The 21,768-nt window shown below is 37.6% G+C and overlaps 1 protein-coding gene across 1 annotated transcript in view; it reads left to right on the top strand.

The window, feature by feature from the left end:
- mboat2a (membrane bound O-acyltransferase domain containing 2a) overlaps window positions 1–21,768 on the top strand; it is a 120,897-nt gene that overhangs the window by 83,494 nt on the left and 15,635 nt on the right. The window contains exons 5-8 of the mRNA XM_057858803.1: window positions 2,693–2,748; window positions 15,502–15,556; window positions 19,600–19,786; window positions 21,396–21,588. Coding sequence (XP_057714786.1) covers window positions 2,693–2,748; window positions 15,502–15,556; window positions 19,600–19,786; window positions 21,396–21,588 — 491 coding nt within the window. The remainder of the gene's footprint in view (window positions 1–2,692; window positions 2,749–15,501; window positions 15,557–19,599; window positions 19,787–21,395; window positions 21,589–21,768) is intronic.

The following is a 21,768-nucleotide window of genomic DNA, read 5'->3' on the forward strand; positions in this document are numbered from 1 at the left end:
CAGTCATCTTTCTAAATCTCACTGGAACGGCACCAAACAAAAGTTCCAGCATCATTACATTGTCAAGAGTCAAGAATCTGCATTGGACAAGGTGATGAGGCTGGAACTTTTTGTTTGGTGCCCACTTCAATCGGATTGAACATCTATGGCTGTCAGTGACAGTCAATGCGGGGCAATTAGGTAATTTTGGGCCATTTAAGGTCTCACTGGAACAGCACCAAAACCCAAAAGCAATTCCGTCGAGTTTTAGTGGACATTTACAAGAAAAATTTTTGCCTGGAAAATTAAAAAAATGTTCCTCCAAAAATAAATACAGTAAGGTTTCCAAGTATTTCGATTGGCAAATGAGCACATATTGTAGCATCTACAAGGACGACGCCACCTTGGTGATAATACACACTCATCAGGAAAACAGTACTTTATTTTCACTTAATTATACCCACCTGGATGCCACGAACTATATGTAAAAAAAGTTGTCAGAGAGTTTAGGAGGGCACTCACCATTAGTATCAGCTTAATGCTAACGCGAAAGATATGCTAACACTAAGAGTTACGTTTAGTGTGTGATGATCACACAGCACAGACCTTAAAGGCTAAAGCAACATTACATATTCTCTTTGGCTAAGATAAAAAAATATATATTACCGTGTGTGGAAGCGTGCATGGAGACTGGAGACGACACATCACATGAGTGACACAACCGGACACTGCTAAGATGCAGACTTACTACACATTAGAATTAGAAATGTCCCGATCGATCGGCATCCCGATCCGATCACGTCATTTTCAAAGTATCGGTATCGGCAAAAAAATATCAGCCATGCCTTATTTTAATTTTTTTTTTTTTTTTTTTATTAAATTATTTTCTAATTGTATTTAACGTTACAGACATAATAAGTTACACTTATCCAGAGTCTTTAGTTTAGGTTTAAGGTAGGATTATAAAATTTATCCCAATAACGGCGGTATTTTTAAAAAATTTTTAAATGTATCATGTTAAAATATTTAACGCAATTAATGCATGCGCTGCATGACCCACTCACGCATTGTCGCGCTCCATCTGTTATGGCACCGTTTATCCTATATAGATTGCTAAAAGGCAGCGTATAATGAGTAGGGTGAATTTTGGCAGCCTTTGGAGCCTTTTTTTTAATTGGCTAAAGCCTTACAATCTCTCTCTCAACAATTAGAAATATCATGAGAAGCAATGTGGGGAAGAAAGGAAGTAATTGATCTTTTTCTTAACACCTTATGTTATTTCCCAACGCAGAGAAGATAGATAGCACTACGCACAGTCATGGGTCCACTTCCCATCATGCATTTGGGTTGAATGGCTGCAGTATCATTTACTGAAAGCTCAACAAATACACTAGATGGCAATATTTAGTCACTATATACAAAGTCACAAGTCTTTCTATCCGTGGATCCCTCTCACAGAAAGAATGTTAATAATGTAAATGCCATCTTGAGGATTTATTCTCATAATAAACAAATACAGTACTTATGTACTGTATGATGAATGTATAAATTCGTCCGAGTTTTATTCATTTTTTTCTTAATGCATTGCCAAAATGTATATGATCGGGAAAAATTATTGGGAATGATTGGAATTGAACCGGGAGCAAAAAAAAAAAAGCAATCGGATCGGGAAATATCGGGATCGGCAGATACTCAAACGATCGGGATCGGATCGGGAGCAAAAAAACATGATCGGAACAACCCTAATTAGAATGTCACACATTGTGAACATATTTTAAAAAAAGTTTTTAGCTTGTTATATTGTCATCGTCATGAAAAAAGTGTTCGTTGACAAAATATTTTCATTATCGTCATCATTTACGAAAACAACACTGCTCGCCGATTTTTTTAATGAACCGACTTTCACTCAGAAGCCACCGCGTTGCATTACCGTAATGCACATAATGCAATCAATGATCCAAAAGACGGACGGCTAGCTTGACTTCGTTGTTCCCTGTGGAGGCTGGCCTGAGTCCTGACAGCAGTAGTTTTACAGGTTAGCATGTTCACACAGTTTATTGTAAGGCTAACTCAGATACAGGTTGGACTTACAGTAGCAAAATTTGTGGTGTTTCCCCCACATCCACAATATTGACGTCTTTTTACATTATTTACAGTGGCTGGTGCTGGCCGATAAAAAAATCTAATATCCCTCTTCGGAGTAGGCGGCATGTTGTACTGTATTTCTGTCGGGGCTGTGTGAGTGTGTATCTGTGTGGCAGGGGGGGGGGGTGTCAAGTTATCAGCCAATCAAACGTACGTTTGGGGGGGGGGGGGTTAGGGGGGGAATGGACCGGCACATTCAGAAAGTGAAAAGGATCTATGTAAATCTGAACATAATGAAAATAATTTACTTAATAATGGTATGGTCTAGTATACATATGGGAAGACAATCTAAATTACCTATGTAACTGAACTCATTATATAATGGAAATAAGGTTGCTTAAAATGAGGACAATTTCAGCATCCTGAAAAGTTAGGAGTGTTATGTCCATACCGTCCTTATGTCAACCTACGCCCTTGTCGTAAAGCATACCCCACCAAAAAATGAGGGCTTCCATTTTAAGAGGATTCTTCTCAACGAGCATTTCAATGAAGGATTTAATTATGTTTAAGCGGCCGGTTAAAAGATCTAGACAGCGCTGAGCGGCTTGTGTGTTCTTGTCTTCATCAGGCCCATGATGGTGATAACGCAGAAGATTACAAGCCTGGCTTTCGAAATACATGACGGTAAGACGTTTTCCAAATTCAATCAGCAGGGGGTACTGGTGGGTGATAATACAGTGCCCTCCATAATTATCGGCACCCCTGGTTAAGATGTGTTTTTTACTTTCTAATATATTTTTTTAATTCAAATAATATGGGACCTTAATGGAAAAAAAGAGAAAAATCCAACCTTCAAAACAAGTGCATTTATTCAGTAGGGAAAAAATCCCTTATTAGCACCCCTGGTGGTAATACTTTGTACAACCCCCTTTTGCCAACAAAACAGCACCTAATCTTCTCCTATAATGTTTCACAAGCTTGATTTTGTGTCTGGTGAACCATTTCTGTGTAGATTTGGCCATATGTTTAGGGTCATTGTCTTGCTGAAAGGCCCAGTGACGACCCATCTTCAGCTTTCGGGCAGAGGGCAACAGATTTTGATTTAAAATGTCCTGGTATTTCAAAGCATTCATGATGCCATGCACCCTAACAAGGTTCCTAGAGCCTTTGGAAGCGAAACAGCCCCACAGCATCACTGACCCGCCCCCATACTTCACAGTGGGTATGAGGTGCTTTTCAGCATGCGCATCTTTCGTGGCACGCCAGACCCACTTGCCAAAAAGCTCAATCTTGGTCTCATCTGAGCAAAGCACACAGTCCCAGTTGAAGCCTGAAGACCGTGTGCTTTGGGACCAATAATTATGGAGGGCACTGTACATGAGAGAAGAGGGGCCAATGTTTCATTTTACACGTCACCTTCCTCTGCTCAGATGTCCCTCTCAGCAATTTCAGACACAATAAGTATTTTTTGGAGCTGTAGACTTTATTCAAAGTAAAATCTGTTCTCATTTTAGTCACGCAATATTGTGCTTTTTACATATAAGAACCTTTCTCTCACCCCTTCCTTCTCCGAAAATGGTTTAGTCCACTCCATACGGGAGAGGCTGAACTCCTTACTGTGTGCCTATAGCGCACTGCTGCAGGATCGGGTGAGACATCCACTCACACTGACAGTCACACAAGTTCTAAAACATCCCATGAACTAAAATCTTAAGGTTCAGACTATCTGCATCATTTCTCCTGCATTGTTCAAAGGTCTACTCTCTATTACTGAATGCTGTTAAATTAAGTTAAAAGCTGATAATATCTAAGCGTAAGGTGACAGTTACAGACAGAGAGGAGAGAATAGAGGAGCTGCCTGTACTTACCGTAATTTTCGCAATTTAAGGTGCACCTGACGATAAGCCGCCACCCAGTAAATTTGACACGAAAACGACATTTGGTCATGGATAAGCCGCACTGGACTATAAGCCACAGCTGTCCTCACTGTAATATGGGATATTTACACCAAAAGATAAAACCGGTACTGCTGTTAACTCTGTTGTCGTATAACATGCCTCCTAGCATGCATTGCATACATGTATGCATACATTGCTACATATGTAAATAACAATCAAAATTCATGTTCTGTGCTAATTATTTCGTCAGTTACTGTTCTAGTTGTTTCATTAATTGCTAGTTATGGTATTTGGCAACACTTTATTTGACAGTGGTGCAATAATACTGGCATGACAGTGGCGCCATAAGACTTATTATGATATGACACTGTCATGAGCATTAATGAATGCTTATAACTAAAGATGTCCTGATCGATCGAGATGCCGATCGATCGAGTCCGATCACGTCATTTTCAAAGTATCGGAATCGGCAAAAAAATATCGGACATGCCTTTTTTTAATGTATATACACTGTGTATATATATATATATATATATATATATAATATACAGTACTGTGCAAAAGTTTTAGGCAGGTGTCCTATATATTTTTTTCATCATTAAATTTATTAGGATCATGGAAGCTTTCACTTGGGGAAAATATATACATACAGTATATCCTGTATATTCATAATATAATAAAAATATACAGTACTGTGCAAAAGTTTTAGGCAGGTGTCCTGCCTAGAACTTTTGCACAGTACTGTATATATGTGTATGTATCTTATTTAAATCGTTTTCTAATTGTATTTAATGTTACAGACAAAATGTCTTACACTCATCCAGAGTAGTTTTGGCTTAAAGTAGGGCTATCAAATTTATTGTGTTAACGGCGGTAATTAATTTTTTAAAATTAATCACGTTAAGTAATTAACGCATGCGCTGCACGACCCACTCACGCATTGTTGCGTTCAATCTATAAAGACACCGTTTTACCTATAGATAGCGCTAAAAGGCAGCGTATAATGAGCAGAGAGAATTTTGACAGCCTTTGGAGCCATTTTTTATGTGGCTAAAGCCTTACAATACCTCTCTCAGCAATTAAAAATAACGTGGGAGGCAATGTGGAGAAGAAAGGTAGTAGTTGATCTTTTTCTTAACACCCTATGTTCTTTCCCAACGCAGAGAAAATATATCAATTGCTGCCCCTACGCACAGTCATGGTTGCACTTCCCATCATGCATTTGGGCAGAAGTTAAATGGCTGCAGTATCATTTACTGAAAGCTCAACAAATACACTAGATGGCAATATTTCGTCACAATATACAAAGTCACATTTATCCTTTAAGAATTACAGGTCTTTCTATCCGTGGATCCCCCTCACAGAAAGAATGTTAATAATGTAAATGCCATCTTGAGGATTTATTGTCATAATAAACAAATACAGTACTTATGTACTGTATGATGAATTTATATATTTGTCCGAGTTTTATTCATTTTTTTCTTAATGCTTTGCCAAAATGTATATGATCGGGAAAAATTATCGGGAATGATTGGAATTGAATCGGGAGCAAAAAAAAAAAAAAAAGCAATCGGATCGGAAAATATCGGGATCGGCAGATACTCATACTAAAACGATCGGATCGGGAGCAAAAAAACATGATTGGAACAACCCTACTTATAACATGTCGTTTAGTATTATCCGGCAGATGACCTCACTTTTGAATGGATGTAAAAGATCTGAGCTGGACATAAACGGAGTTAGTGACATAATTTGCCGGATGACACTTAATGACATCTGCCATAAACATTCAGTAATACCCGTGATAGTGTCATGTCATTATTATGACGGTCTTATGATGCCGCTGTCAAATAAAGTGTTACCTATTAATCTAAATAAATAAACAAATAAACCGCACTGGACTATAAGCCGCAGGATTCAAAATGAATGAAAAAAGTAGCGGCTTATAGTCCGAAAATTACGGTATTTATTTCTCTCACTCTAAACGGCTGTCTGGATACTGTATAAGAAATATTTCCAACTCTAATTACTAAAAAAATGACACGTGTTGTTCTTTGACCCTTTCCCCCCCCCCACTTTTCTTGTTTATTACTGCATAAGTTTTTTGAAGTATTGTCGAAATAAATTTACACTGAAAACGTGTTGATTTACCTTGACTGAATCAAGCACCTCTAATACCACCTTGACAATATTATCCCCTTGGAAGTTTAGTCTCGGCAATGTTCTTCAGAAATTGTTTCAGTTAAAAAAAAAAAGTTCCCCCCCTTTAATCCATGGCAACATGACTACCTTTTTTCTCCTGAAAAGTTTCAAAAACAGATTAAGCGCTCACATTTCCAAGCAAAGGACCAGTGAACCAGTGCAAAGAGTCCAAATGCTGTTATGTAACAAAGCAATGACCCGCTATGCTCTCGTGCTCTGTTAAACGGTTAAATGGCTGACTTAAAACACAGGTTCAATTTTGCAAGAGGATGGATGCATTTAAAGCTGGAGCATCCATTACATTCTGTCCAGACAAGGCCAAGCCACATAATGTCAACAGGCCACCAGTATCAGACTTTTTGGAACAAGTAGTAGCTTCTATCACCTAGGATGACGAGTTACTTGCTACATTTGAGTGCATATGTGAATTCACAAAAAATCAACAGATGTTTTTGTGTTTGTGGGTGCGCTTTTTGAAATTTCTCAAAGTGCGTCAAATTAGCATTCACGCTCATGTTCACGCCTAGGATTTAGTCTTATATTAATGCTAAAATGAATTTTAGAGGGAATGTCGGATGAAAGCAGATGTTGGAATTTGACCTTTTAGCCAGATTGCCGGAATCATGCCAGCCCAACCATCAGAATCGTGCGAGCGTAATTCCAAAAACCCGGGCCGGCGGAAATCTAACAACTTGGCCAAAAGGCCAAGCTCCGCGCGTTCACCTTAGTTTTAACCCTTTGCACCGACTCCGTTTTAAAAGCTGGAAAAAGGCTTCGAAACACAAGTTGACAACTTATTCCAAGTCGACAGCAATCGTACAGCAAGGCAAAATAGCAAAGAGACCCGGGCGAGGAGGCAGACTGGATCCAGAGTCGCTATAAACGAAAGATTCCCGAGAAAAGGCCGCACTAGCTAAAGAATTTAGTCTTTTGAAGGCTCAAGTGAGGCGGGGCTGCGGTCCGGGAGAAGGGTGTGTTTGAATTTTGTTTAGAGTAATTTTCCGTTGCAGGCTGGGCCGATGAGTCTGTGTGTCACTGTTGCCAAGGCAACCAGAGTTGGAGATTTTGTCAGCCTCAGCGCTGAGCGTTCAAACTCTCGGCCGTGGAGTTTTCTTGTTATCAGGCGTTCCTTGTAAGCTTGAGAACGATAAACCGATACGACCGGATATCCGGTTTTACAGGCGAGAGATACAGCTGGTTCGATCGTAAAGTTACTATTCGACAGTAATTAGCCATTAAATATTCAATGAACCGATTGTAGAGATAGAATTCGGCTATCGCGAGCACAAGAATCGGCTTCTAATGCTTAGTTCAATGCATTACTTAATATGATAATTTAGCTTTTAACTCACATGCTGCGCTTGTGTCATTCACCACACAGCGCACTTAGATTGTGATCGCCGTCGTGCTTGCCTCAACTTCCCATTCTGTTCGGCAGAACCGCTAGTAGTCGCTGTCATTACCAGATCGTCACGGGTGTGTCATAACAACGCGAGAGCTAACAAAACAACTGTAACGCATGCTCCGTAGCGTTTTCTTCACAGCCCAAAACAAAACTAGTAGTGGCAACGAAGCAACATGCTAAAACAATAGAAAGTTTGCGCACCACACCAGCGATGTGCAGCGATTGATTTTCAACGCACCCAGGAAAACAAAAGTCGGACTTTGAAGTGACGAAGGCATCTTGATCTGTTCGCATGGGACAGAGCTAGTGTGAAGTGTGAAGCAGTACAGAGATTGTGAGTTTTTAACCCTAAAAATTAACCCACTACAATGATGGAAAGGGCGGCATATTGTTTCCACGAAACGCAGTCTACTTAAACATGAACATGTGAATCAGTTGATCTTGAAAAATCTGCCCTTCAAAAAAGATATAGACAGTGATGAGGAATAAAAAAAATGTGGAAGCACAGGCATAAGTGAATGACTTTGCTGTGTATAAAGTTAAAGTAATGATTATAGACCTGTCTATCTAAAATCCCATGTTTTTATTCCCCCAGTTATACCAGAGGTAAAGCATAATTTATTATTTATTTATGATAATACTAGCAGGTTTATTCTTTTTTTCTAGAGCTGCTGCATATATCCAATATTTTTTGCTTGTAAGTTGTAGGGGTGTGACAAAATATCACAATGGTGATATATCGTGATACTTTGTGTCCGAAAAGGTTATCGATATGCTCCTGCCAAGAATCAAGATATCGTTTTAAAAAGGTGTCAATGTTGAAAAAAAAAAAGGTTGCTACCAAAATCTTCCAACATCATAGTGTCTCAGTTAACTCTAAGGCTGCTATTGACGGTGCTTGACGCCCGATCCATTTAGACTGGGAACATTCGTTCATTCGAAACCAGAGCATTCACAGTCATTCTGTCCGGTTTTCCAGGTCACTTAGTGTTCATTTTAGGGCATTTACAGGTCATTTCCTGTTGAGTTTGAGTCACTGCCTGTTCATTTGGGTGATTCCCAGGTCACTTCCTGTTCTGTAACTCAATATAAACAGGAAGTGATCCATAAAATACCCCAAAATCAACAGGAAGTAACTGAAAATCAACAGGTAAATGACCTTAAATGGCCCAAAATGAATTTTGATGTCTTCTTCAGGCAATCATCTTTGTAAATCTCCCTGGAACGGCACCAAACTAAAGTTCCAGCATCATCACCTTGTCAAAAGTCAAGAATCTGCATTGGACAAGGTGTCAAGAGTCAAGAATCTGCATTGGACAAAGTGGTGATGCTGGAACTTTTGTTTGGTGCTGTTCCAGTGAGACCTTAAATGGCCCAAAATTACCTAATTGCCTGGCATTGGCTTCCACTGACGGCCATAGACGTTCAATCCGTTTGAAGTGAGAGCGATGGCAGCGAACGTACTGCCACCGTCCCACTTCAAATGGATTGGACGTCTACTAGTGATAAACTCATTCCAATTCACAGCAGAAGCTTGTTTTTCTGGTTATTAGTTGTTTGTAGAATATCCTAGAATGATTTCCTGACCAATGTATCGATAATCGTTGTATCGTCAGATCATCGTTATCGTGAGCTTTGTATCGCAAATCGTATCGTATTGTGAGGTACCAAGAGGTTCCCACTCCTAGTAAGTTGTTCATGTTGAAAGTTTGCACTTTGCACCTATTGTGTTCAAAACAGCAGGAAATACAGTAATTAAATTACTGCACTTTATTGTTGTCTGTCACTTGAGTTATATTTTATTATCAATCCCATCCAACAAAATGATGGTCATATAGTAAGCTTTTTTTTTCATAAAAAAATAAAACATAGCATTGGTATGAAATTTTGTTAATTTAATCTTTAATCTTTTTTCATATGTTTAAAATACTGTACGAACACACACAACAAATGTTTACTATCATATCGTTTTCACTCTGTATCGAACCGTATCGTTCTTAAACTGTATCCATTCGTATCGTATCGGCCTTAAAAATGTATCGTTTTTTTAATCGAATCGTAACCTGAGTATCTAGATACATATCGAATCAGCTTCATGCCAGAGATTCCCAACCCTTGTTCCTTGCTGCAAAACGGGATGTACCGCCATTTGTTCTGGACTGTCCAGAAGAGCTGATTACAGGATTTGGCCGTGCAGAAGTGGACTTGTAGATGTCTTGCCCATCACCTTCTGGTCAACTGCATGACGCGTGCGTTGGGCTTCCGTGATCAGAAGGCATCCTGTATCTGTTATGCCCTTATCTGCCAGTTGTCTTGGAGCTGCAATTTCCAATCATTCCAACTCTGTAATATCAAATACATTCTGCTTGTTTTTCTTACACTATGATATAAATGCTATTTATTAGAGGCGTGCGAAATTTCCGATTCTTAGATTATTCTCATTTCGGCCGTGGAAGATTCGCGAACGATTCACAAACATTCAAATTCCGATTCTTGAATTATACCAGGTAAAGCAGAAATAAAACACAGTCAGCACGGTCTTCAGGATGCAATGAAGAACGGACCGAGAGTAAATATCATGTTCAACTCATGCCGCTAGATAAAAAAAAAAAAAAAAACGGCTGCTGCCGTCAGCCGCTACAAACAGCGCCCAGTTGCTAGTTGCTACAAACATACGGCAACATACGGCTATGGTTGATATCACATATATCTAGAACTAGATGTGAAATGACAGACAACTGCCGTGTTAGATCATATACCACGGACTAGATGCGAAATGACACTTTCCCGCGCTAGTAAACAGGTGCCATCTTAAAGCAGTAGACTTCTCTAGAAGGCTCTGTTGTAGCGAACCTAATTACTTTTTATCGGAAAAAACAAAAAACCAATCGGCTAAATCTTGACTTGAATCTATCTTTAAATGATGAAAGAGTTTTAAAACTTTCTCGTCGAAAGTAGACAAAAGTAAATTATGGAATAACGGGAGCAAATTTAACAACTTTAATGGTTGATTCACAACATCAAATTAATTGAATGTAGTTTAAAGCTGCCGATACAGAATGGTGACTTAAGTATTTTATTGACTGTTTTTAACAGTTAACTTGATACTGAAATTGTAGGATTTTTGAACTAGGGCTGCAGCTATTGAATATTTTAGTAATCGAGTAATCGACTGAAAATTCTATCGATGAATCGAGTAATTGGATAAAACATTTTTTAAGGTAAAGAGCAATTATAAATATACATGAGAAAAAAAGACATTTAATCTAATATTGAACCATTTTCAGTCAATCAATGTCTTTATTTTCGATGTACATTGTTGAAAACAGCCAACAATTGCATCTCAGATGTGACTAGGAAAAAAATTCACTGCTTTCACTCAAAAAACTTCTAGAGCTTATAAAAAAACAACATTTTTTTACCTAAAAATGTAGTTACGCTTGATAACATACATCACTTGAAAGCTACGTGTTTTTCCCACCTGTTTCAATTGAATTTCCATTTGTGTCAAGCTAGTTTTAAGTTCTAGTTAAGTTTTAAGTTAGTCTAAACTGTAAGTACTGATAGGATTTTGAGTTTTTGCAGTGTTCAAAATAAATGTATGATACTTGCTGTATTGGAGCACATTAGGAACCAGTGCTACTTGGTGTTTTATTCAGCAATGACTACTGAGCTAAAACTGACAGTTAGCTTTATTATGTTTTAATTTTACACCCTTATCACTCTACAGCGCTGTGTTTTTACAGATTAAATAAAGCCTGTATGTAAGACACGTTACCCACGCATCGACAGTGGTCATAATCTATAGAAACCTAGCCAACCGAAGGGCTAACGTTACATGAGCGAGTGACTATTAGCGCTAAGAAGTCTACTGCTTAAAAATGGCGGCTGTTTACTAACGCTGCCCAGACGCGGCCAAGTCTGTCATTTCGCATCTAGTCCTAAATGCATGCGATATCTATGAGACGCATCGGACACTAGCTACTACCACACTAGCATCCTGTGGGCGTAGTTTTTAGCAGCGTCGGCGTAGTTTGTAGCGGCTGTCAGCTGCAGTAAGGTGTTTTTTCTTTTTATTGCTTCTTCCTCTACGCACGTGACGTCAGCGCGTTGTCCCGTATTAAAAGTAGTCCGGGCAAAACGTGATGCGTAGATCTGGCAAAATTAAACGATTCCTCGAGGTGAATAAAATTACTCGAATCAGCTTTTAAACTCGAGTTACTCAAATTGCTCGAGTATTCGTTTCAGCTCTATTTTGAACAATTTTGCAACTAGTGTACAAAAAAATTAAAGGGGGAGGGTGATGGAGGGTTTGTGGTCCATCAATAATCAATTTATAATCGAATCGGAGCCTCTGAATCGTAATCGAATCGTTAGGTGCCCAAAGATTCCCACCTCTACTATTTATTTTATATTGGGTGTCTTGGAGTAATACAAACAGTCAAACAGTAAATATGGGAAAGGATACCATTCCCTTCACCAGAGTACCCAGAAAACCGATGTTCACAGCAAAACAATTGAAAAATTACTATTATGTCAGTTTCTAGTGAAGGAAAAATGAATGCAATCCAATGTAATGCTGCCTTTGCATTTTGGTTCTCCGAGATTCATTTATTTGGCTATGACAGGTCAAGACAAAAACATTTTATGCACAAACCTATTTGGTCAAAAATAAAAACAGCCTGTCAACCTGATGCTGGGTTTCTCATTGACAACCTTTACCTCCCAAGACAAATATTTACTCACACTCTGTTAAAAGTATTTGTTACCAAGGTGTGGTTGGAAAAGTGCAGCCACCGCTTGTATTAGAAGAGACCATACACTAACTACAGTACACTGTTGTTTAGCCATAGCAGTAGTAGCTCAGTTTCTTTTCCAAACACTCAGTGACATCTGGGGAGAAGTAATATTTGTTTGAATTCGGCTTCTAATAGCAAGTTGTAAATAACGCAGACACCAAAATAAGACAGGTGGCGTTGAAAATGAACAGACGGAAATGTTTATCTGTACAAAGTAATTTCAAAACAACAAAAACATGACTATAGAATATTCTTAATGAAATACCATAGACTTCATAATGATATTGACGGGACACGGGGCGTGGCGCCGATTAGTAGGGGGCCTATCTCCGTCAAAGCTGACCGAGTAGAAACACAGACAAAGAGCTTTTCCATTGAAAATTCTCATGAATAAATGCTTAAATCCCTGAATTCTTTTTATAGATATGGACATAAAACAGTCTCAATTATTTGTTAAAAGAGCAAAGAACCGGGCAGTTAGCATTTATTTTACGTAAATATGTCAATTGTGCTGCTATTCTTTAAGCCGTTGTGGCGCCGCCTTTTCACCACATTACGTTGAAAATTCTTGAGTAAATGCTTAAATCCCTGAATTCTTTATAGATATGAACGTAAAACAGTCTCAATTCTTGGCTAAAAGCAATAAACCGGGCAGTCAGCATTTATTTTACCCCAATGTTGCGAATTATGACGCCAATGCCGTAGCGGTTGATTTGTCCAATTGATTTATTTCACGTTTCAAAATGCATGCATGGTACGAAAATTAATTACCTTGAATATTTGAACAAATCCCTCCTGAAACAACCCTGCCTGTTTGTATGCGGTACAGCTTTCATACTTTTTCAACCTAAATCCGGCGTTATATCACTGCGTGCGTGCGTGTGTTTGAGAATAACTCATCTTGATGTGGGCAGGCCCCCTACTTGAAGGCACGGCGCAGTGTACGATGGATGTGACTAGGGTTGTTCCGATCGTTTTTTTTTGCTCCCGATCCGATCCCGATCTTTTTAGTTTGAGTATCTACCGATCCCGATATTTCCCGATCCGATTGCTTTTTTTTGCTCCCGATTCAATTCCAATCATTCCCGATAATTTTTCCCGATCATATACATTTTGGCAATTCATGAAGAAAAAAATGAATAAAACTCGGACCAATATATACATTCAACATACAGTACATAAGTACTGTATTTGTTTATTATGACAATAAATCCTCAAGATGGCATTTACATCATTAACATTCTTTCTGTGTGAGGGATCCACGGATAGAAAGACTCGTGACTTTGTATATTGTGACTAAATATTGCCATCTAGTGTATTTGTTGAGCTTTCGGTAAATGATACAGTAGCCATGACCAAATGCATGATGGGAAGTGGACCCATGACTGTGCGTAGTGCTACCAATGGATATATCTTCTCTGCGTTGGGAAATAACATAAGGTGTTAAGAAAAAGATCAATTGCTACCTTGCTTCCCCACATTAGTTCCCATTATATTTCTAATCGTAGGGAGAGGGATAGAAAGGCTTTTGCCAATTAAAAAAAGGCTCCAAAGGCTGTCAAAATTCACTCTACTCATTTTACGCTGCCTTTTATCTCTCTATGTAGGTAAAATGGCGCCATTACAGATTGAGCGCGACAATGCATGAGTGGGTCGTGCAGTGCATGCATTAATTGCGTTAAATATTTTAACGTGATACATTTATAAAAAAATTAATTACCGCCGTTATCGGGATAAATTTGATAACCCTACCTTAAGCCTAAACAAAAGACTCTGAATGAGTGTAACATATTATATCTGTAACGTTAAATACAATTAGAAAACGAATTAATTTAAAAAATTATATATATTTAAAAAGGCATGGCCGATATTTTTTTGCCGATTCCGATACTTTGAAAATGACTAGATCGGACCCGATTGATCGGCAATGTGACCCATCAATGTCATTATGAAGTCTTATGAACATAATATGACAGCTTGGCGTCCCTCAATGTTTCCCACTTATTTTCCACATAGATAAAAGTGCATGCTTGTAGATAATATTCTTAAATGATTATCTAAAGATAGTGAAATACTTTCCCTCCCAAAAAAACAAAGCTTGGAAAATGTATTATTTCTAAATGAAATAGAATCACAAATGATCCTTATAGCACTTCTCATGCCTCCCAGCATGCATTGCAGCGATACAAATGTAATTAACGTTCAAAGTTCATGTTCTGTGATAACAATTTCTTCAGTTACTGTTCCAGTTGTTTCATTTCTTGCAAGTTACGCTCTTTGGTTTGTTGTTATTTGATTATATTAGTTTCGTTTATAAAACCAGGAGTTTAAATGACATTTGATTTTAATGATTATTTCTAGGTCTGTCAAACGATTAAAAAATTTTAATCGAATTAATTACAGCTTAAAAATTAATTAATCATGATTAATCGCAATTCAAACCATCTATAAAATATGCCATATTTTTCTGTAAATTATATACATATATTCTGTAAAATAAACTGTTGGAATGGAAAGATAAGACACAAGATGGATATATACATTCAACATACGGTACTTAAGGACTGTATTTGTTTATTATAACAATAAATCAACAAGATGGCATTAACATGATTAACATTCTGTTAAAGTGATCCATGGTTAAAAAAACTTGTAGTTCTTAAAAGATAAATGTTAGTACAAGTTATAGAAAGTTTATATTAAAAACCCTCTTAATGCTTTCGTTTTAATAAAATTTGCAAAATTTTCAATCAAAAAATAAACTAGTAGCCCGCCATTGTTGATGTCAATAATTACTTACACAATGCTCATGGGTGCTGAAGCCTATAAAATCAGTCGCACCCAAGCGCCAGCAGAAGGCCGCAAAATTCCATAAAACAATTAACAAGTGGGCATTTCACTCTACTGTCATTTAAATCTGTCTGAGCGGGACATGTGCGTTAATTGCGTCAAATATTTTAACGTGATTAATTTAAAAAAATAATTACTGCCCGTTATCGCGATAATTTTGACAGCCCTAATTATTTCTCATTGTCATTGTCTCATAATGACTTGTGGATTTGTCTGTTTAAAGGCATCCTTAAATATTTATTCCTCACTCATTTGTTTTTGTTTTTTTTTTGCACTTGTCTAGGTTTGACCAAGCCAGATGGACAGCTGACTCCAGGTCAGAAATACCTTGCTATCAGGTATGTGACTCAGGTATGTTTTTATTGCAATAGATGACAGGACCTAACACTCCGATCACGTCATTTTCGAAGTATCAGAATCGGCCAAAAAATATCGGACACGCCTTTTTTAAATATATATATTCGATTAAAATTTTTCATCGAGTTAATTGCAGCTTAAAAATTAATTAATCGCAATTAATCGCAATTCAGATAATTACAGCTTAAAAATTAATTAATCGTAATTAATCGCAATTCAAACCATCTATAAAATATGCCATATTTTTCTGTAAATTATTGTTGGAATGGAAAGATAAGACAAGATGGATATATACATATTCAACATGCGGTACATAAGGACTGTATTTGTTTATTATAACAATAAATAAACAAGACGGCATTAACATTGTTAACATTCTGTTAAAGTGATCCATCGATAGAAAGACTTGTCGTTCTTAAAAGATAAATGTTAGTACAAGTTATAGAAATGTTATATTAAAACCCTTCTTAATGTTTTCATTTTAATAAAATTTGTAAAATTTTCAATCAAAAAATAAACTAGTAGCCCGCCATTGTTGATGTCAATAATTACTAACACAATGCTCATGGGTGCTGAAGCCTATAAAATCAGTCGCACCCAAGCGCCAGCAGAGGGCAGCAAAACTCCACAAAACACAATTAACAAGTGGGCATTTGACTGTACTGTCATTTAAATCTGTCTGAGCGGGGCATGTGCGTTAATTGCGTCAAATATTTTAACGTGATTAATTTTAAAAAATTAATTACCGCCCGTTAACGTGATAATTTTGACAGCCCTAATATATATATATTTTTAATTAAATCGTTTTCTAATTGTATTTAACGTTACAGACGTTACAGATAATATGTTAAACTCATCCAGAGTCTTTAGTTTAGGCTTAAGGTAGAGTTATCAAATTTATCCCGTTATTGGCGGTAATTAATTTTTTAAAAAATTCATCACGTTAAAATATTTAACGCAATTAACGCATGTGCTGCACGACCGACACACGCATTGTCGCGTTCAATCTGTAATGGCACCGTTTTACCTATATATAGAGCTAAAAGGCAGCGTAAAATGAGTAGAGTGAATTTTGGCAGCCTTTGGAGCCTTTCTTTAATTGGCTAAAGCCTTACAAACCCACTCCCTACGATTAGAAATATTGTGGGAAGCAATGTGGGGAAGAAAGGTAGTAATTGATCCTTTTCTTAACACCCTATGTTATTTCCCAACGCAGAGAAGATATATCAATTGGTACCACTACGCACAGTCATGGTTGCACTTCCCATCATGCATTTGGGCAGCTCAACAAATACACTAGATGGCAATATTTAGTCACAATATACAAAGTCACATTTATCTATATAAGTCTTTCTATCCGTGGATCCCTCTCACAGAAAGAATGTTAATAATGTAAATGCCATCTTGAGGATTTATTGTCATAATAAACAAATGCAGTACTTGTGTACTGTACTGTATGTTGAATGTATATATTTTTTTATTCATTTTTTTCTTAATGCATTGCCAAAATGTATATGATCGAGAAAAATTATCGGGAATGATTGGAATTGAATCGGGAGCAAAAAAAAAAAGCAATCGGATCGGGAAATATCGGGACCGGCAGATACTCAAACTAAAACGATCGAGATCGGATCGGGAGCAAAAAAACATGATCGGAACAACCCTTTTAAGTAGTGATATAACAGATTTAGTGAAGTTTTCAAATAGTATAATTACATTTAACATCAACATTATATTCGGTGTTGCATGCATGTGTCTGTGTCAATTTATACAGCAAGTTAATCGAGTGACACAACGTTACCAAATAGTGACTCAGTATAATAAAACTAAAAAAAAATTTTTTTTTAAAGAACAGCAGTCAGCCACAAATCTTGTCACTTCCTACTGGTGTTCCTGTCCACCGCTTACTGATAAGCCTGTCACCTTGTCATAAGTTTGGTATGAAGCCTTTAGCTGTATAAGCGATTTAGTAGATGAAAATATCCTACTTAAAATTAGGATTTACAGTGATATCTTAACATTGCGGATAACTGTTAACTTTCTGGAGAGGTTCATCATTTGTTGAAATGAAATTTGCCTCCTGTTTCATGCCTCATTCTGAATGATGCCTCCATCAGTTTCCATCCATCATGTTGGCGAATGAGTGGATTTGGTTTCCACCCTAAACATGCTGCGCAGGTTCAGCAAGAATGTAAGAAGTAGGTCAGGGAATTAAAACATGACAACATCTTAAACAGAGCAGAGATTAGAGGCACAACAGACTGTGGAAGTGACATTATGAGATGTCAGGAAGGATGAAGGAAGAGGTTTATTGTGAACCACAGGTACACTTTATGGAGTAAATGCAGGGGTGTCAAACTCATTTTAGTTCGCATGCCACGTTGATGACAATTCATAGACTTCATAATGATATTGACGGGGCACGTCATAAGGGGCCTATCGCCGTCAAAGCTGACCTAGTGGAAACACAGAGAAAGAGCTTTTTATGTTGAAATTCTTGTGAATAAATGCTTACATTTCTGAATTCTTTATAGATATGGGCGTAAAACCGTCTCGATTCTTGGTTAAAAGCAAAAAAAAAAAAAAACAACCCCAAAAAACGGGCAGTTAGCATTTATTTTACGTAAATATGTCGAATGTGTTACTAGTTTTTAAGTCACTGTGGCGACGCCTTACCACAACAAAGAAGCTTAAATACAGTAATTCACTTAATAATGTAGAAAATAAATAAATACATTTTAAATGAATGCAAGTCATCAGTCAATCAAACATGCATTTGAGAGGGAAAAAAATTGACCGGCACATTCAGCTCAAGAAAAGGGGTAAATGCAAGTCTGAACATAATAAAAATTTAATTCACTTAATAATGGTAGGGTTAATTCTATCCTTACAACATATGGGAAGTAGGGCTGTCAAACGATTAAGATTTTTAATTGAGTTAATTACAGCTTAAAAATTAATTAATCGTAATTAATCGCAATTCAAACCATCTATAAAATATGCCATATTTTTCTGTGAATTATATACTGGTATATATTCTGTAAAATCAATTGTTGGAATGGAAAGATAAGACACAAGATGGATATATACATTCAACATACGGTACATAAGGACTGTAGTGGGCATTTCACTCTACTGTCATTTAAATCTGTCTATGCTGTCCTCACTCCGAAGCGTCTACTTTTTCCAAAGCTAGACAGCTAGTGAACGACGCCTTAATAATCAGACTTCTTCCTTTTTCATCTGATTTATTAATAAAATGGCCTCAAACCATTGTCCTCTTTAGACCGTTTACGTAAAACTACAAAAAAAAAGTACAAAAGCATTGCATTAGCAACAACGTTAGCTTAGCACGCTATACAGGTTGACTAAACATAAACAAAAAGCGTCTCATACAAACATTTCGCTTATTAACATAATATGTACATTCTTTACAACAACCATACTTACGGACAAATCTTTTCCAAGGATCATATAAGCACAACAGAGACGTCGTGCAGCCATATTGAACTGGCAAGAAAAAAATAAACCATGTCGCAAAGCGACCACAAGAGTTCGCTGTTAGACAGCACAAAAAGCCTTGCTGTAGAACTTACCAAAAGGCAGAATACTGTCTGAGAGGGACATGTGCGTTAATTGTGTCAAATATTTTAACATGATTAATTAAAAAAATAAATTACCGCGCGTTAACGCGTTAATTTTGACAGCCCTAATGGGAAGACAATCTAAATTACTGAAATAACTGAACTCATTATATAATGCAAATAGGGTTGTTTAAAAGTTGGTGGGGACGATTTATGCATCCTGAAAAGTTGGTAGTGTTATGTCCCTACCGTCCCTATGCAAACCTACGCCCTTGCTGTCAGGCGGGCCGAACATTTGACACCCCTAGACTAAAGTATTAGAGCACAGGAGGTAAGGCCGCAAGACTCCACGTTGTTAGGGTAGCTGATAGTCCCAATGCGTTGCTATGCACAGCTATTAGCGTACAGTATTTATATCGTCTTTCCGTCTCGCCCTCAAGGCGGATGCCCAGCCTGCTGGAATACCTCAGCTACAACTGCAACTTCATGGGCATCCTGGCAGGACCCACCTGCGCCTACAACGACTATATGGCTTTCATTGAGGGCACGTGCTACCAACCTCGACATCAGGAGAACGCTAACGGAAAGGAAAATGGCAAGCACAAGCAGAGCGAACCCTCGCCCAAGGTACGAGTTGCAACTTGTACTGTGTACATAATGTCTTTCTATACCCAGCAGGTGATATCCACACATTAGGTGCACTTACGCAATTTAAAAGAGTATTTCAGTATCTTTCATTGGCTAATTTTCACCACACATCAGAGTAGGATGAAATAGATTCGCCATTTGTCATTGAACAATTCAGGTATTCCTTGGCTTGCCACGTGGCCGACTTACGTGATTTCGACTTTACGAAGCCGGAGTTGTCCGAAAATGACTTTTTAACCGATATCCCGATATTTTCCAACAAAAAAAATCTGAGACCGAAATCAAACTGATACATATATATGTACGGAGCCCCCATCAACTGAAATTAAATAAATTTAAGCAATCTGGAAACAATCTGGTGCGCATGAGAAAGAACCTGGTAGACATTAGCATTATATAGCATTTAAGCTAGCTGACTTTTGCTATGCAAGTTAGCCAATTGTTGTAAACATGAGCGTTATACAGCATTTAAGCTAGCAGACTTTTGCTGTGCAAGTTGGCCAATTGTTGTAAACATTAGAGTGAGCCAATTGCAACAGTGCAACAATTAGCTAACCTGCATAGCAAAAGTCCGCTAGCTTAAATGCTGCACCAGAAGCTATCTGGTAAACATTAGCAATATATAGCATTTGAGACAGCAGACTTTTCCTGTGGAAGTTAGCCAATTGTTGTTAACATTAGCACTAAATAGCATTTTAAATAGCGGACTTTTGCAATGCAAGTTAGCAAATTGTTGTAAACATTAGCACTAAATAGCATTTTAAATAGCGGACTTTTGCAATGCAAGTTAGCCAATTGCAACAATGCAACAATTAGCTAACTTGCATAGGAAAAGTCCGCTAGCTTATATGCTGCACCATAAGCTATCTGTTAAACATTAGCAATGTATAGCATTTGAGATAGCAGACTTTTCCTGTGCAAGTTAGCCAATTTTTGTAATCATTAGCATTATATAGCATTTAAGCTAGCGGACGTTTGCTATGCTGAATAACCAGTTTGCAAAAATGCAAAAATTGACTGACTTGCATCGCAAAAGTCCGCTAACTTAAATGCTGCACCTGACACCATCTGGTAAACATTAGCATTATATAGCATTCAGGCTAGCGGATTTCTGCAATGCAAGTTAGCCAATTGTTGTAAACATTAGCATTATATAGTATACCGTAGAAGCTAGTGAACTTTTTCTATGCAAGTTAGCCAATTGTTGTAAAAATTAGCATTATATAGCATTTAAGCTAGCGGACTTTTGCTATTCAAGTTAGCCAAATGTTGCAAACTTTAGCATTATATAGCATTTTAGCAAGAAAACTTTTGATACGCAAGTTAGTCAATTGCAACAATTGGCTAACTTGCAAAGCAAAAGTCTGCTAGCATAAATGCTGCACCAGAATCTGTCATGTCTGTCTTTCCATACAACGAGGACGCAGTTATGCAAACATTCCGTTTTTGTCGCCAACTCCTCTATTGACTTTTTGATAGCAATGAGCAATAAATCTTGTCACCTTTTGTTGGTGTGGTTGCAAACAATGCCATATTTTCATTTTGTTGAGTTGAGTAATGATTCTATTTTTCTCTTGTCACTATTTAGGATGATGTCATCTCCAAGCTGTGTACATGTGCCATCTCTCTGGCCATCTATTTGTCACTGTGTAAACTGATCCCAGTGGAACACTCCATAGATGAAAACTTCATAAACAACACACCCTTCTATCTACAAGTGGTCTATCTTTACCTGGCCATGCTGGCGCTCAGACCCAAGTACTACTTTGTCTGGACACTGGGTGAGTTTGAGTCATGCTAGATTCCCAAAAGAGAGTGACGAAACCTTGGGATTTGGTTGTTTGTGTTGTGTGAAATGTACTGAACAAAGCAGAGAACATGCTTATTTTCCCTTGAGGAATTGTAATAAGTATTATAATTAAAATTTGAAAAATGGCCATGGAAAGAAGGCAAAACACCAT

This window comes from Corythoichthys intestinalis, chromosome 15 (assembly GCF_030265065.1).
Source record: "Corythoichthys intestinalis isolate RoL2023-P3 chromosome 15, ASM3026506v1, whole genome shotgun sequence".
Taxonomy (NCBI): domain Eukaryota; kingdom Metazoa; phylum Chordata; class Actinopteri; order Syngnathiformes; family Syngnathidae; genus Corythoichthys; species Corythoichthys intestinalis.